This window comes from Phyllostomus discolor, chromosome 4 (assembly GCF_004126475.2).
Source record: "Phyllostomus discolor isolate MPI-MPIP mPhyDis1 chromosome 4, mPhyDis1.pri.v3, whole genome shotgun sequence".
Classification (NCBI taxonomy): domain Eukaryota; kingdom Metazoa; phylum Chordata; class Mammalia; order Chiroptera; family Phyllostomidae; genus Phyllostomus; species Phyllostomus discolor.
Genome location: NC_040906.2, coordinates 3,551,833 through 3,568,717, shown reverse-complemented (window position 1 = coordinate 3,568,717; position 16,885 = coordinate 3,551,833). Strand labels below are relative to the sequence as shown.

At 58.5% G+C, this 16,885-nt stretch overlaps 1 protein-coding gene across 1 annotated transcript; it reads left to right on the top strand.

The window, feature by feature from the left end:
- Positions 1-6,344: 6,344 nt before the first annotated feature.
- SPP2 (secreted phosphoprotein 2) lies at positions 6,345-15,765 on the top strand. Its single transcript, XM_028508370.2, has 7 exons — positions 6,345-6,423; positions 6,523-6,647; positions 8,599-8,721; positions 10,048-10,155; positions 12,350-12,404; positions 13,154-13,204; positions 15,656-15,765. The coding sequence occupies exons 1-7, from the start codon at positions 6,360-6,362 to the stop codon at positions 15,739-15,741; spliced, it is 612 nt and encodes a 203-aa protein (XP_028364171.1). The 5' UTR covers positions 6,345-6,359; the 3' UTR covers positions 15,742-15,765.
- Positions 15,766-16,885: the final 1,120 nt, after the last annotated feature.

The window sequence follows — 16,885 nt, the reverse complement described above, 5'->3', positions numbered from 1 at the left end:
CACACGGCACCGACGGCGTCCAGGACGGTGGGGGACCCTGCGACGTGGTTCCAGCGGGCGTGTCATGGAATTAAATACCGGAGGGAGTGTCCCGTGTTGTTCTTGCCGTTCTTCTGAGGGAACAAAAGGGAAGACGTGGTTCTTGGTTCCATGAGCCGGCTTCTCCAGCAGGGGGCCAGAACGTTCTGGCTGCACGCAGCCCACAAGGCCCCGGCGGTTCTGGTTCTGGTTCCGGTTCTGGGCAGCGAGGCCGGGTGTGCCCACAGCCTGCCAACCCTTCCCTCTGGTTAAACCTCTATCCATACCCCAAGGGGCTCCAGCTCACTGACCAGAGCCGCCCTCTGTCCCCCCCCTCCGCCCTCAGGATGCTGAGCTATCGCTGGGGATACAGGGCCCTCCGGCGGGCTCACCAGCCCTTCCCCACGTGCATTCGCAACCCGACTTACGACCTTGACCGCAGCCCTCGCAGCCTGTCTAGGGGGCAGCGTGGTCCTGGGGTGGGGCTCTGTCCCCCCTGGAGGAGGGACTCTTGCAGGACACGGCCCAGCCGTTTTCATCGTTTCGCTCTTTCACACGCGCAGACATGGCTGTCTGGAGCCTCCCAGTCTGCAGGGAGGGGCGGGTGCGAGAGTCCCCGTGGGCTGTGACGGGACTTCCATGCGGGACCTGGGGGGGCAGGGAGGAGGGGCTCCCACCAGGCTCCGGGGGAGGCAGGTAGGCACCCAGGAACCAGGGAGCCGCACACGTGTGTGTGTGCGTGTGTATGTGTGTGTGGGGGGGCACTGAGACAAATCTCCACCCCCATCATCTTCCCACCGTCAATGCCCAAGCGTATTCTCCACACGGTAGAGGGTTTTTATTAAAAAAAAATAAGCAAAAATGTCAAAGCTGCCCAATTAAGAGTGTTAGCAGTGGTTTTGTGGGTGAGGGGGAGTTCCGTGCACCCACCGTGCCGTATTGCCTTTGCATAAATGCCGAGGATCCCCGACCCCCCGGGACCTGGCCACCCCAGCCCCCGGGACAGTACGAGGGAGGTGGCTGTCCCTCTGCCCTCCGCCCTCGCTCTGCGCCCTGGCTTCCTCCGGGCTCCCGCCCCTCACTGTCCTCCTTCCTTCGCTCCGGCCCTGGCAGACGGCTCCGCTGTCTGGTCAGGTTTCCTCGGACATGAGGGCAGAAAAGAAGGGAAACTGCCCTTCTGGGCGGGTGGAGGGAGCCTTTGCCTCCAAGCTCACCTGTCGTGTCCTCTGGGGGAACCTGCAGACCCGAGGAGGACCCTGCCAGGTGGGAATACCCCCGGGGCTCCCTCTGCCTGGCCGGAATCTGCCGCCCCCCAGGATTATTCCAGAAATGGGTTTCCTTTCGAGTCCCGCTCTCAGCTTCTCCCAGGCCCATCAGGCGGCTTTGGGAGGCTTCGCTCTGAGCCGCGCCTTCCCTGACCCAGAGCTGAAGACACTGGGGAGTCCTGGCCCCGGGGCCGGGAAGCTCCGCTTCGGCACCCCCGGCACCCCCACCGGTTTCCCTGACAGCCCCCCTCCCCTGGGGGGGGCCCAGGCACAGCACATCAGCATCCCCTGCTCCCTGCAGACCCCTGTCTCCACCCACCAGCCCACAAGCCCATCTGAGTCCCCAGCTTTGACCCCACCCCCCACTGTCCTCGGGGTGTCCGGAAGCAGAGGAATCCCCCTCCACGTGAGGGGTGTCTCCAGGTCCGCAGGACATTTCCTCCCACTGCCCGGGGGTCTCTGCGTTCCGGCCCCGGAACCCGGGACGTAGGTCCCCACTTCTCTGTGAGGCTCTCTCTTCGGACCCTTCTGTAACCAAGTGACACAGTTCCTCCCCCTGTGAGCACCAGAGGAGGCTCTCCTGTTGTGACCTGGCGCACACCGGACTCGGGCGGCGCCCTTTGCACGCGGAGAAGGGAAGATAAATGCACTGTCACCGAGCGCCCGCTGCCCGCCTCCGTGTCCAACGTGTCCACGAACGCCTGTGGGTGGGGGACGGGTCCCTCAGCCCCGCTCCCCACTGAGAGGATGCGTGGAATGAACGGAGCCGCTGCCCTGGCCGTCCCCTCCGACGTGCTTGGACTCTGCCGTCTCCGAGGAGAGGAAGGCCCAGCTCACCAGCGGTCACACACCGGGGGCCTTCCCTTCCTGGCCGTTGGGGTCACGTCGCGTGTGTTTCTGTGGCTGTGGCCGGGACGCAGGGACAGCGGGAAGGGGTGGTGGCAGTGGTTCTCCTCCCCCTGCCCAGCCCGGCCCTGCTCTGACCCAGCAACACCGAGTCTGGGACAGCAGGCTCACAGGGGGACTGTCTCGGGATAACACCATGCGCGTCCCCCGCCGCTCAGGGGTGACCTCGCCCCTCCGGCCCCAGGCCCTGGCTCGCTCCTTCCCGCCTGCCTGAGTTCGCACGGCCTCGGGAGGTCGAGAGATGCCTCCCTTCAAGGCACAGGGCAGGCGTGCCGACTTCCCAGCGTGATGTTCTTCCTCGGGAGAGACGGGCCGCCGTGCCTCCCGCCCGCCGGGAGGGCTGCGGGCGCCTGGAGCAGGGTGGTTCTTCTTCCGCAGCAGAGCCGACGGCGGGGGCCGGCGTGACCCGGCTCCTCTCGGGCTGCCCTCGGGAACCGGGGCCCAGGCGACCCAGGGACAGAAGCAGGCGTCTGGCCGAGGTGGGGGGTCGTACACTGTCCTTCAGCTCTGACCCAGGAGCTCCAGGCCCCTCCCGGCACCCGCCCCAGGTGTATGCGTGGTGGGCAAAATCGCAGAAGCCCTTTCATAGTTCTTGACATTAATTTGAGCAGTAATTGTGTTTTATTCCTTCTGCATATTTCTTATATTTTGGTATCAAGATACAAAGAAACGAAACTGAGGAACGCCCCCAAGAGTGGGCCTGTTACTGCTTCCAGGCGGACGGGCCACAGCCGGGGCCATCCCCTGGGGCCACCCCCTGGGGCCACCCCCTGTGACAATCAGACATCAGCAGCGCCCTCGTTCGCGATCCCTCTTGTTTCCTCTCCTGTTTGTTCTCTTTTTTCCCTCCTCATTTTGTGATGTTTTCCCCTCCCTGGTCTTTAATCCGTGTTCTAGTCCCTTGCAAGGGGTCAAACAAACTTTGTGCAGGGTGCTGGCCGAATTCCACAGGCGAGTCTTCAAGAGGAGAGCCTGCCAGGTGCAGGGCCGTGTCCTAGAGATGCCCTGGGTTGGGGGGCAGGCTGGCGGGGGAGGGGCGGCTCGCAGGGGCGTGCAGCCCCCGCACCGGAGGCAGCAGGCATCTCCGCGCCTGGACTCGCTTGCTCCCTCACTCCCTCAGCAGCCACCCGGGTCCTTGAACTAAATGACGTCGCTGCTGCCTGCGGAGGACCCACGCTCTAATGAGGCAGCCGTGTGGACCCCAGACCCCACAGCAACCGGACAGGCATGTTAACAGAGGACGCTGTGGAGGGTCCCTCGGACGCCTGGGTGGGCAGGGTTAGCGCTACCGGCCGCTGGGGCCGGAGCCGGGTCTGGCAGGGCAGCTGACTGGCCTGGCAGGAGGCAGGGGCAGGGGTTTAGTCAAAGGAAGGAGGGAGTCCCACAGTTCCTGCTGAGCCTTCTCACCTACCCGGGTCTGCCTCTATGGTAAATCCCGCCCCCCAACCTCTAGTGGCGGGATCTTGACCGCCCCAGGGCCACAGCACGTGTCCCTGGTGGGACGCAGTGTAACGACGGGAGAGTCCAGCGATCCACCTCCACAGTGCGCCCTCCAGTCTGGGCAGCCCGTCTGCCGAAAGGGGGTCCCGTTGGTGTCCTCCGCAGGGAGGTTTCGGGGCTGTGAGTGCTCAGCACAGCCCTCGGCCCACGGCAGGCATCCAAATGACCTGGAAAATCATTCACGCACTTTGGTTCCGCCTCCCTGAAGTGAAACACGTGGCCTTCTCCCCAGGTGTCCCCAGAGCCCTCTGCCCTGGGTGGGAGGAGGGAGCAGAGGTCAGAGATGTCTCAGAACCGCACAGGGAGGCCGGGGGACACTCGGTTTCTGACGTGCGTGGGGGGACTCGGCAACCGGGCCTCGCCTGGAGGCGGCATTACAAATCCTTCATCCCTCCCTCTGTCTGAGCCCTCCCCCGCCCACGCCTCCGTCGCAGCCTGCAGAAGGAAGACGAGGGTGATTCGGGGCATCTGGGGAGACGATGCATGACTGTCACCACTCCTTACGTCCGCGAGAGCCAACAGAATGGGTTGAACAGCCCTGGCCCTGGGCCTCGGCCGCCCCATCCGGAAGCCCGCGGAAGGCAGCTGTGCAGACCCCCGAGCAGCCCCCGTCACCTGGTGCTGTTCAAAGAAGCCCACGCAGGAAAACACTGTCTGGAAACAGCCGTGTCAATACCGGGTAGAAAAGTGTCTAATACCTCGTTAGACACCAGTCTGGATAGCTAATGTCACGGAGGTACAAAGCCATCCTGAGAGTTTGGAAGGACCACAGAAGATTCTATATACTGTGTTTTTCGGACCATAAGACACACCTAGGTTTTACAGGGGGGAAATAGGAAAAAAATTTTGAAGAAAAAAATGTGGTAAAATATTTAATAACATAAATAACATAATATTCCATCAATGTCAACATAAAGCTTCATTGGGACGATAAGATGCACCCCCATTTTGCTCCCAACACAGGAGGAAATGCGTCTTATAGTTGGAAAAACACGGGTAAATCTTTGGAGCGCATTCAGCAGCTGAGCCCACAAACCTGTCTATTGATTTCCATTTCAACAAGAAAGTGTGCTGTTTTAACACTAATTTCCTTATTTTGCCTCTGCAGGGCTGGCGCGGGGTTAGAAGACGGGAGTTGGGAGTGTGAGTGCCGATTGTCTTCCCCCGGGGTTGTGGGTTCTCTCGTTGTCCTCGCTCTTGCATGGAGCCCGTTTGCTGGTGGCCAACACGGAAGCAGACCCAGGGCTGCCCCAGGTCTGAGCCCCAGAGCTGACCGGCAAAGACCCTGGTAGGGGGCCGCACTGCACCCTCCCTTCTCCCGTGAGAGGGCGACTCGGGGCGGTGTCCTGCGTCCCAGGGATGAGCAGGTGCTTGTGACTACGTACGGGAGGCACTTGCTGTGAGCCTTGAACATTCAGATTTAGTATCTTTTCTTTCCACAACGGTGTTTGACATGTTTTTAGGAGGTGAAACACACCACAAGGCTGACACTGAAGAGTAGTAAGTCTTGCCCTGGCCTGCCCTAACTGGGAACTGAGGCCAGCACCAAGGAGTGGACTCTTCCTGGGCTTTCCAGCCTGCAGGTCCGCCCTGCAGGTCTGGGGCTTGGTGGGCTCTGCCATTGTGTGGGCCAAGTCCTAAAGTCTCTCCCTCCTTCTCTTTCTCTCTGTATATATGATCTCAAAATAGATATTTATATGTAAACAACTATAGCACCTATAAGCACAAATATATATGTATTTATAAACATCCCGTTGGGTCAGTTTCTCTGGAAAACACCGACTGTGAAATGCACCCCACACCTGCCCATTTGTGCCCATTGTATGGATGAGGACGTTGAGGCTCAGGGCTGCTGAGAACCGTGACCAAGGGTACGACGCTCCTGACAAGGGTGGAGCCCAGAAAGTGCAGGCGTTCCGAGCCGCAGCGCAACACAGCTTCTCACGCGTGAGTCCCAGGATGAGACCACGAGGGCCTGCACGGCACGCACCCTGCAGCTACTACGAAGCGTCTCTTCTTTTCAGTGGTTCGCACACGACGGTGGGCTTCCACGGTGCGCGAGAACCGTCAATGTGCAAACACCTCACTGTCCCGGGGAAGTGCAAACAGGCCCGTTCGAGGAGGAGGTGGGTCCCTGCTTGGCTGAGTTGTCCTTTGGGTTCATCTTCTTTGCAGTTTTAATCTCCAGAAAGATCTTGAAATAACCACACACTTTTCATAAACAGTCAACTGCAAGGTTTTTAGGAACATGAGAGGGACTAAACAGACAACAATTTAAAATGAAGTTTTGTTGAAAAGGAGATGCCCTCCCTCCCTCCCAAAAAGAACCGGAGACAGAGAGACATAAGCGGTGTGTGTGTGCATGAAGTCAAAGCCGAGAAAAACAAACAGCGTGTCGCAGCCCCCGGGCCTCCCGGCGTCCTCGCCTCGGGCTAAAGTCCCATGTTCAGGTCACAGCTTCCCGAGCGGCCTCACACTGGCGCCTCTCCATAGGAGAAGGTGGCGGTAAATATTCACCCGGATCAATGGTTTCTGGGCACACTGCAGACTGCCCCAGTCGGGGCGAGCAAGCCGGTCACCCCGGAGCAAGAGAGAGCTGCTCTCGGGAGGCGCGTCACCCCCACACGCACGGAGACAACCTCCCTGGCTCCAAAGGACAGTCCTTTCAGAATGCAGAAGCTGGTGCTGGGGATACTGGCCGTGTTCGTCCTCGGAATGAACAGGCCCTGTGCAGGTGAGGGGCTCAGCTCCCTGGGGCCCGAGGTGTGTGAGTCCCGGCCTGGGCGCCGGGGCTCGCCGGGTCTCACCGTGCCCCGTGTGCTTGCGCCTGCAGCTGTCCCGGTGTACGACTACGACCTGCCCTCCCTGCGGCAGGCCCTGAGCGCCTCGGTGGCGGACGTGAACTCCCGGTCCGTGAGCCCGTTCCTGTTCCGGGCGTTCAGAGGCTCCGTGAAAAGGGTGAGTGCGCGGGCCTGCCCTCCATGCCTCTCTCTGCCGCTTTCCGGCTCCTTTGGTCGGTGGGTTGGGGGCACTTGGGTTTTATCGGTCCCAGTTTAAAGGGATCATAGCTGATCACCTTTCCGGCCGTTTCCGATTCCATCCTGAGGCCCCCGGAGCTCTCCGGAAGCCTGCGTGCGTCCTCCGCTGGGCACGTCCCTCCCGCTGGCCCGGTTCCCGTTCCGGGCCTTCCCGCCGCGCAGCCCATGCCCCCGGGTTCCTCTTTGGACTCTTTAGGAAGAACTGCTCGTTTATTGGAAACGAGGCTGTCTCAGGTTCAGCAGTTCTGCTTCTCATGTTGGTAGGAAGTAAACTCTGGCTTCCGAGCCAAAGCCTTCCCCTTCCTCTGTCAATGCTGTAGTGCTCTGTGTCCTGTTCGCACTGGAGACAGGGAAAGAGGAGTCTCCTGGGCGTCCCGTGATGAAGCCTGTGATGGGTAAAGAGGGAGAAGCAGAAAAATCCTCCCAAGGAAGTGAGAAAGGTGGACAGCCAGCCGCCTGCCCCCTCCCTGTCCCCAGGGGAGGTCAGCGTCCAGAGAGTCCCTGGGCAAAGGGGGCAGGGATGCCCTCCAGTTAGGTCCTGTGAAGCTGGGAGGCAGGCTGGCTTCTGTCCATCACAGCCTACGTGGGAAGGAGGGGACGTGCTCGTGTCTGTCGTCCCGGCAGGGGGGGCCACCTTCGCTCGCCCTCAGCCTGCCCCCTCTCCAGCTGGGAGGGGCATGTGGCTCCTGTGTCTCCAAGGACAACACAGTCCCCTTGACCCTTCCTCTTCAGAAGGTGGCTCGCTGTCCCATTTCCAGAGTCCCCGGAAATCAGTTGAATTGTCCCAGCCGTCTTTTCTGATGGGCCAGAGGTCACGGAGACGGGGGACTAGGGCTCTGTGGGGTGTCCGGCCTGGAACCAGGCTGTCGTGGCCAGAGTGGCGTGGAGGCGGTGAGAGACATGTGTGGTCAGCCGCCAGGCCGGAGGGTGATCCATTCCGGAAGGGCACCGGGCCAGAGTCAAGGACCTCGCTCCTCCCCCACCCCCACTCCACTGGCTTCTGTCTCTGGCGCATCATGAAACCCACTGGTGGTGTGGGGTGTGGGGAAATCAATGTCCTCTCACCGGGCCTGCTTGCGATTTAGCTGTGCCCACCGCAGAGGACAGTGAATACTCAGATGAATTAGAATGTGAGGATGAGTCCCAGGAGAGCCGGTTCTGGGCACCATGGGGCTCTGGCCCCGGGAGATGAGCTGGGGTGGGCGCGGCCCCCTGCCCTGGGCACAATCCAGCGTGTGGGCCACCCTGTATAGACCTGAGCCCAGACACACGCACCCTGGCCAATAAACACACTTCCGTGCGCGAGTGTGTGATCCTTAATGGCACGTGATGGAGAGGGGCACGCCGCTCTGTGTCCTGTGTACCCCCATCCTCTCTGGAAACCTGCCTGTTCTTGCCTCCCTCTCTGGCCTTTTCCAAGCATCTACCTTCGCCGGGCGGGCAGCATTCGGATGCCCCTCCTGTGGAGTCCTCACGTCCCCGTGGATGGCTGCAGGAGGACCCTGAGCACTGAAACACGGAGCTGCGAGTCAATGTTAGCGAGCAGGCAAATCTGCGCGTGTGGAGCCTGCGAACAACCAGGACCAGCTGTAAAGCTCGGTCCTTAGACGCGGCGCTGGCCTTGGGGCTGGGACGCGGAGAAGGTGCTGGTGCCAGCGTCCACCTAGAGCAGCGAATGCCTTTGCCAAAGCACGTTTCCCTCCGGGGCTCGGAACTGGGGCGTGGAGCCAGGGCACTCTGAGATGGCCGATAGCTTTTTACTGATTCACTTTTATCGGGGGGTGGTTCTGTAATGCTGTGCGGGGAGAGGCACTTCTTGCGGTGTGCATTCGGGAGCACGGGCGGCAAACGGACGCCCCGTTGTCTCGCAGGTCAACATGCTGGATGAGGACAGCCTGAGCATGGACATAGAATTCAGCGTCCGAGAGACCACCTGCCGGAGGGGCTCCGGGGAAGACCCCGCCACCTGTGACTTCCAGAGGGGCCACTACGTGGTAAGTGGGCTGGGAAGGGCCCACCCACCGCCGCTCCAGGAACTCACATGAGGAAGAGCCTGGTCTTCTCCCACGACCTGGAGCTGCGTTGGTGGCCCACTGGGAGCTGGGCCCCTGCCTGGGGTCCGGCCACACGGGGAGGCAGGTGCTGTGGTCCCAGGTGGGGGTGGGGCGGCCCAGTGTTGAGGACGTGAGCTCTGGAGTCTGTGGTCCTGAAGGATCCTGGCAGGTTATTTAATCCCCCGCTGCCTCAGTCTCCTGTTCTCTAAAATGGGCACAACGAGGGTTCCCAGCAAAGTGAATATGAAGAGGTCAAAAACCCCACAGGCATTTCATGTTGGACTTAAAATGATTTCAAAACACTGACCGCGGGAGTCGCGTTCCCTTGCGGTTGACTGTCAGATAGCACCTCTCCCCCCGACCCGCCGGGGCTGCGCTGGGAATGGACGGCAGCACACGGCGTGTTCGGCCCCGTGCCCCCAGGGCCCAGGCCACGGCCCGCACTTCGGCCTCCTCCCCGGGCGGCACCGCCAGCCCGACGTTCGCTGCCCAAGGCTTTCGTGTGGAGACATGCGTGTTCTCGGGGCTTTGCCGCGTTGTCAGTGTGCGTCAGGGCCGCTGCGAATGGTGTTGAACTTCTGAACGGGAGGCCTTTAGTGTTTTACTGTTTGCTTCCTGAGACGTTTTTAAAAATTTTTTAAATTTTTTAAAACATATTCTTCTTCTTTCTTTTAAAGATTTTATTTATTTATTTTTAGAGAGGGAAGGGAGGGAGAAAGAGAGAGAGAGAAGCATCAATGTGCAGTTGCTGGGGGCCGTGGCCTGCAACCCAGGCATGTGCCCTGACTGGGAATCGAACCTGTCACACTTTGGTTCGCAGCCGTCACTCAATCCACTGAGCTACGCCAGCCAGGGCTTCCCGAGACTTTTTGCTGTGACTCAGTTTTACAAAGGACCCACACCCAGGGTCACAAGCGCCCGTTTCTAGTGAAATCTGAGGCCGAATCAGAGCCTTTGGGTCCCCCCCTCCACACACACACTTCTTGCTCCCCAAGTGGGAAAGGATTCAGGGCAGCCCCTTCCGGCTCACAAGGGGGCGTCTGCTCTCCTGGGACTCAGGATGTACCAAACACCTCAGAGATGTTTAAGTGCTTCGTTAGTTTCTCCTTATGCCTTGAGAAATTTTCGTTTTGGAGGAACGAGGGGCCTCTGTGGATTTGTCCATGCCGCTTGCCCCGCTGTGTCTGGCCCCGCAGCGTGGCCTGGCCCCTGACCCCCCGGGGAGCCGCCGCAGACCCCGCTTGCTCACTGTCCCGCCCTTTCCAGCCGGCAGCCGCCTGCAGGAGCACCGTGCGGATGTCGGCCGGGCAGGTGCAGGACGTGTGGGTGCGCTGCCGCTGGTCCTCCAGCTCCGAGTCGGACAGCAGCGAGGAGGTATGACGGGCGCTGGGGATCCTCTCTGAGTCAGGGTGGGCCTGGGGTGCACCGCTGTCCCAGCATAGAGGGGACGTCACCCAGGCCTGGGCGGGCACCCACCGCCCTGCTGCTCCCACTGGGTTCGCTCTTTTTTAACCTACGAGCTCATTTCCAGCATCCCTTACTTCCTTCAGCCTGTTCTCTGTCTGTCTGTCTGTCTACTTCCTTCAGCCTGTTCTCTGTCTGTCTGTCTGTACCTATCCATCCATCCACCTCTATTTCTCTCTCTCTCTGTTCCCCGAGACTTGTGAGCAGGGAGCTCCCGTCACCGAGAGCGAGTCGGCATAGTCTTAGGTCCGTGGTTTTAGTGAAACAAAGGGGGTCGTTTCTGTCGGACCCACATGCAGACCGTCCGCCAGCTCAGCAGCTAGGTCAGGATACGGACACGCAGCCTTCGGGGTCTGCAGCTTCTTCCTCTCAAATGAGGGGATAAATGTCAGAAGTAAAGACCACCCGATAGGCTGTGGACCGAACCAAGGAAGTCGATGGGCACGGGTCTGGCCTGGTGCCTGGCCCACAGCCGGTGCGTGGGGGGTGGCGGGACACGCTTTTCCTTCATTCACACCGACACTGATTAACAGCGATACTGTGAAATTCACAGTACGTGCTTTTTAAAGTCCTCACCGGAGGATGCTTCTTCATTGCTTCTGGAGAGGAAGGGGGAGAGAGAAGCATCGGTGGTTGCCTCCCTAGGCACCCAGGCTGGGGACCGTATGGGCCCAGACTGGGGGTCAAGCCTGCAGCCCAGGCATGGGCCCTGACCAGGAATCAAACCCACGACCTTTTGGTTATGGGATGATGTTCCAGCCAACATTGGGCGGGAGTACATAGATTTCTTTTTTTTTTTTTTAAGATTTTATTTATTTATTTTTAGAGAGGGAAGGGAGGGAGATAGAGAGAGAAAGAAACATCAATGTGCAGTTGCTGGGGGTCATGGCCTGCAACCCAGGCATGTACCCTGACTGGGAATCGAACCTGCGACAGACACTTTGGTTCGCAGCCCGTGCTCAATCCAGTGAGCTACACCAGCCAGGGCGAAATTTCTGACTTGAAGTATATTACACACTTATTTGTCTGTTCACTGACTGCTTTCCTTACTGGAGTGTCTGTCTCATGAGGTCGGGAGTGTTTATTTTTGTCCCCCCAGGGCAATGTTTGATTTAGGGTAAACACTCAGTAAGTACTCACTGAAGGAATTGTCACAAGCTGAGGGAGAGCCCCCGGCCAGCGTGGCTCGGTTGGCTGGGTGTGGCCCCGCAAACCGAAACGTGTATCGTTCAGAGGTTTCAGCGTATTCGTGGCAGTGTGCAGCCCTCCCCACTCTCTAAATCCAGAACACACCCGTTGTCCCAGAGAGAAACCTCTCTCCCACCAGCCGCCATTCTCCGTCCTCCGCCTCTCCCCGGGCGACAGCCACCCACCCCCTTCCTGCATCTATAGCTCTGCCTGCGCCGCAGGCTGCCTGTGGGCGCGGCCCCGAGACACACCCCCCCCGTGACTGCTTCTTTCCTGAAGACCCCCGCCCGGGAGCCCCGTGCCTGGGGCAGCACGCACCAGAACCTAATTCCCTGGCATCGTTGAGTAGTATCTCATTGCACGGGTGTACTACGTTTGATTTCTCTGTTTATCAGTCGGGCACCACTTGGGTTATTTTCCCTGTTGGGGTGTCATCAATAACGACGCGATGAGCTTCCGTGCGCAGCCTTTCTGGCAGAGGTGTTTTTATGTAGACTTCCAGCGGCTGCACGCAGGCTACTGATGCGCGCCTGGCCGACCGCTTATGGCGCCTCCACAGAGAGACCGAGCACAGTCTGTGGGCCGGTCCGTACAGCAGGCCTCCTCCTTCTGGCCCAGACGCTTGGGAGCGATTCTGAGCCTAAGGGAAAGCGCCCTAGTCAATGTCACTGGCTTTTCCCTACGTGTTTCCTTAGACATACGTACTGAACACCATGTAAACTTATTTAACATGACGTGTCATCTTATGTAATGGATCAGAGTCCTCCAGATAAGATTTGCCTTTTTGGAAGGATGTTTTCTTGGTGATGCTGTTACAGTTGTCCCGTTTTCCCCTCCCCTCTCCCCCCTCCGCCCTGTGTCTCGCCCTTTTCTCTCTTTCACGCGCCAACACGAACCGACGCCTGACCTTATGAAGATGGGTTTCAGGTTTATCATGGGATCCTCCAGATGGAGACACAGTGATCTGTTTGGTAAGCGGAGGTCTTTTCTTTCTAATGTTTTCTTTAATCCTTGAAACCACCTCATATTAAAGCTTTCTGTGAGTGAGTCATTTAAAACTGGACACATCTACACATCACCTTTGAACAAGTACAGTCGTCACGGAAAATAAACATTTCCTTTTCTTTTGGTTTCTTTCTTCACTCTCGGCCGTGGTAACACACTGTTCATTTCCGTGTCCCTGTGTTTACACGGAGCTTTTCCGTGCATGACTTCATCTGATGCCACCCCCCACCCCCGTCCAGTAGCTGGGCAGATGTGGGGTTTCACCTTGAACATGGGTCTGTCTCTGAACTTGAACTCGCTCGCTCACCCTCCTGGGTGCAGGACCTCAGCTGCAGGGCCCGGTCTGCAGGAGTGTGCAGCTGGGGGTCGGGGAGGGTCTGGACTGAACCGGGGCTGCACTGGGTCAGCCTCCGGCTGAGTGATCAGAACGGACCGGCCCTTACCTGTCTCGGTTGGCGGGATCAGGGGCGGGGGGCGGGCTCTCCTTTCCTTCCTTCTGGTGTGGCCTCTCATGGGAGTGCAGTGGCTTGGGGGTCTGATGCTCCGGGGCCATTCTCACATTCCTAAGGCCTTTGCCGGTTGGTGCAGACGGTGGCCAAGCTCTGCGCTGACCTCCCACTTGCCCCTTGTTTAAGAGGCCCGTCCAGGGCATCGATAATGAGGTCACAGAATATTCTGGAAGCAGCGAGGCCTCACGGTTGCTGTTGTGTTTCAGATCTTGCTCCTGGCGGGCCCACGGGCGAGCAGTTTTTCGGGCGGTCGCTTGGTAAGTGGCCCTGCGTTCCTCCTCAGGTGGGCAGACCGGCTCTCCTCGGGCCAGACCCCGCCGAGGTCACTTCATGGGGGTGGCCCCTGAACTACACGTTACTTTAAGTGGAAATGAAAAGGCAGCGCAGTGCTGCGCACACTCGCTGTGCCGGTCGTTGGAAAGGAAAACTCAAGGTGTTAAAATTCACTCAGACGCTGCCCGGAACCGAAATACCAAACCTGTCTCGGGAAATAAGCATCGCCCCTTGTCCCCGCCCCACTTTGTTTGGGGTGTTTTCTGAGTACCCCAGATTCTCCTGGTCTTCTCTTCATCCCCCACTCTCAGCTGCACTTGGTGACAAGCAGATAGAATCACCAGTACTTATTTCCCCCCCATTTGCAGGTCAGCCTTCTGGTTCATTCCTTCTGATCGCTCTGTAAACCAGGTTGTTACCTGCTCAGATAGAAGAAATGAGTCATAACACCTGGTGTCAATTGTACACACCATACTTTGTCCTGACGGCTTGACGCCAACGTCTCCCTCAGCCATCACGGCCGTCCCGTGAGGCGGCCCCGTGTTCCTTCCCACTCTGTGGGTGAGCAAACCGAGGCTGAACGAGTTTCCGCAGCTGGCCCCAGGCTCCGCTGGAACTGACCGGCCCTTAGTGTGTAGTGCACTGACCGTCCCCGTGTGGCCCCAGGCGCCACTGCCCACGGGCGCTCTGACCCAGTTAGCGAGTGGCAGGGATAGGACTTTGATGCAGGTTCATCGTCGGGCAGGCCCCAGAGCCTCTGTTGTTGTGAAACGAAAGAATTGTGAAACTCACTCTATGTACCGAGTTCAGTGCCGTAGTGAATAGAACAAACCCAACTGTCTCACTGAGTTCAATGTCCGAGCCTCACCAGGATCGCACTCCAATTTATGGGAAGCGCTACGGCTTACAATCTGAGGCTTGGTTTTTACAAAAACGCAAACCTCAGTTTTGGACCCTCTCCAGATTGTCACGCTGAAAGCATGTACAGTCGTTCCACCAGCAGAACAGCTGCCGAGACATTTTCTTTCTTTTTTTTTAATTCCAATGTTTTTTAAAGATTTTATTTATTTATTATTTTTTTTAGAGAGGGAAGGGAGGGAGAAAGAGAAAGAGAGAGAGAGAGACATCAATGTGTGGTTGCTGGGGGCCGTGGCCTGCAACCACGTGCCCTGACTGGGAATCGAACTGCGACACTTTGGTTTGCAGACTGCACTCAGAGACATTTTCTGGACACTTCTTTTGGAATCGCCCTCAGTGTCTCTGGCCCGACCTTTTGAATCTCTAGGGTGGTAAGGAAACACTTGCCATTAGGTTGGACTTTAGAAGCAGCCAAAAGACATTTAGAAATGAATCTGATTAACCAGATTACTAACCAATTGCTGTGTGTCCGGTTGCTCTAAAACTTAGCAGTCTGAAGCAGCCATCGGTTATGATCACAGTTTTCCAGGGTCAGAAGCCCAGAAGCAGCGGCTCAGCGGGGTGTGTCTGGCTTGTCCCTAATAAGGTCGCAGACAGGATGGTGACGGAGGAATGTCGTGTCATCCGAAGGCTTGCTTGCCTGGGGCCAAGGGACTCACTCCCAAGTTGCCCTCATGCTTGCTGGCAGGCCTCAGACCCTCATGGGCTGGAGGTCAAGGGCCTCAGTTTCCCACTGTGTAGACCTCTCCACGGGGCTGAGTGTCTCCAAAACACGGCAGCCGGCTTCCCCCGAGAGAACAAAAGAGAGAGGGAGATGAGCAAGCAGCAGAGCACCCAAGACAGAGGCACAGTCTTTTACAACCCCGTTCTGGAAGTGACGTGCCATCGCCGCTGCGTGCTTGTTACCCACGCAGACCGGCCCTGGCCCAGCGCGGGAGGGAGATGCCCGAGCCCGGGAGTGACCGGGAGGCCATCTTGGAGGTTGGCTACCGCACTGGGGAAACACCATCTGGGACGAATATACACACGGACAGAAAGCACTGTGGCCGATAGTTCTCAGAAGGTGATTCCAGAGCTGAGTTCTAAAGCCATCCTGGGCCTTGGGAGCGTCGCTGACACAGACGGGCAACCGTCTCAGAGACGGCCTTGAACGTGATGATTTAGTTCAACGCTGCAAATCTGTGTCACAAGCACGGGGCAGAGCCAGGGGGGACTCTGCCCGAGCGATGTGACCGTCTGTGCCCTCGAGGGCTTGCAGCCGGGACGGAGGCAGACCACAGGCGGCGGGGACAGGGAAGCACGGGGTTCGGCTGCGGCGACACCGCCACGCAGGACAGAGCGTGGGAGAGCTGGGTCAGGAAGGCGAAGCTCTCGTGTTCTCGGGTGTCGTCCCAGCAGGACGACGGGCTCGGGCTCTGCTAGTCAGGATCCCGCTGCTTAGTGCACTGCCACGTGGCCCAGGTTGTCTTAGCTCTCGCTGTGAAGGACAGAGCCTGTCATTCCTTTCCTGTTTTCAGAGGCCATGAGGAGGGTCTTTCCCCCCGGAAATAGAAGGTCCCCGGGCCCGTGGCACCGAGCGAGGGTCTACTCGGGCTTTGAGTAGAAGCCTGGAGGTAAGAACGCCCAGGTCAGAGCCTGCGTTGTTGGGAGCCATGGCTGTTGCACTGAGAGCCTTTGGACAGTAGCTCCTGCCCTTTCCCACGCCCATACATCCTTGTCCCCCTCCGGTCCCCGCCTCCCCACCGTCTCCTCCCCTCCCAGGGACTGACCACGGAGAGCCCCTCCGTGGGCTCTCCACCCCCGTGCCGCCCATCTCTTTCCCGCTGAAGGGATCAAGTCTTTCCACTTTAAGAGCAAAAAAACCCAACAACTAAACGAGAGAACAGCCCCTTCCTTGGGCCCAGGGTCCCTCCCGCCTTCCCTGCTAAGCTTCTCGGCACAGTTGTGTCGACGGCTCCTGCTCAACCGCCTTGCCTCCCGTTCACTTTTCTGCTTTTTGCAAACTGGATTTTAATCCTCCACACCCGTGGACGGTGATCTGCCTCCCTTTTCTCTGTGGATCATTGAAATCCTGGCCACCGTTTGTATTATCTCTGTAACCCAGTTCCTTTCTTCTTTTGTCATCTCTTCCCCTCGCCTGACTCCATCGTTGTTATGCAATTATTCCCGAGCCCGCCGCATCTCCTGCCCCGCTCCATCTGGGATCCAGGCCCACTAGGTGCCGTTGCCATGGATACCCCGGGAGTGAATGAAACTCGACCAGCTTCCTCTCCAGCTCCCCATTCTCAATGAAAGACATCACCAGCCACCTAATTTTCACAAGTGCCAAGTTTTAGAGCATCCGTGACTCCTCTTTACTCTCTGTCTTCTGCCAACATGGCTCATTGTTGATTTTGCCCACTCTGTCTCTCTGGCGTTGGCCCAGGCCCTGGTCCCATGACGTCCAGCTTGCACGTTGTCCTCAGGGGTGTCTGGAAACCCAGAGGGGACTCTGGTCCTTCTCCATTTAAACCCCCCAATGCCTGCTTCACTTACGGGATTCAGCAGAGGGGTGCAAAAGTCAGACCCTGAGCTGAGAGAAAAGGTGGGGAGCTGGAGTCGGAGCCCCAGTTTTCCAAACCCACCCCAAGCATCGAGTCTCATGGGTTTACGAGTTTCCGGTGACTGGGGATTGGAGCCATTTGGTGAAGGAGCATCGTGAAGGACGCATTTACCAGGACTCTTGGGTGCCGTCACGGGGTCGATTC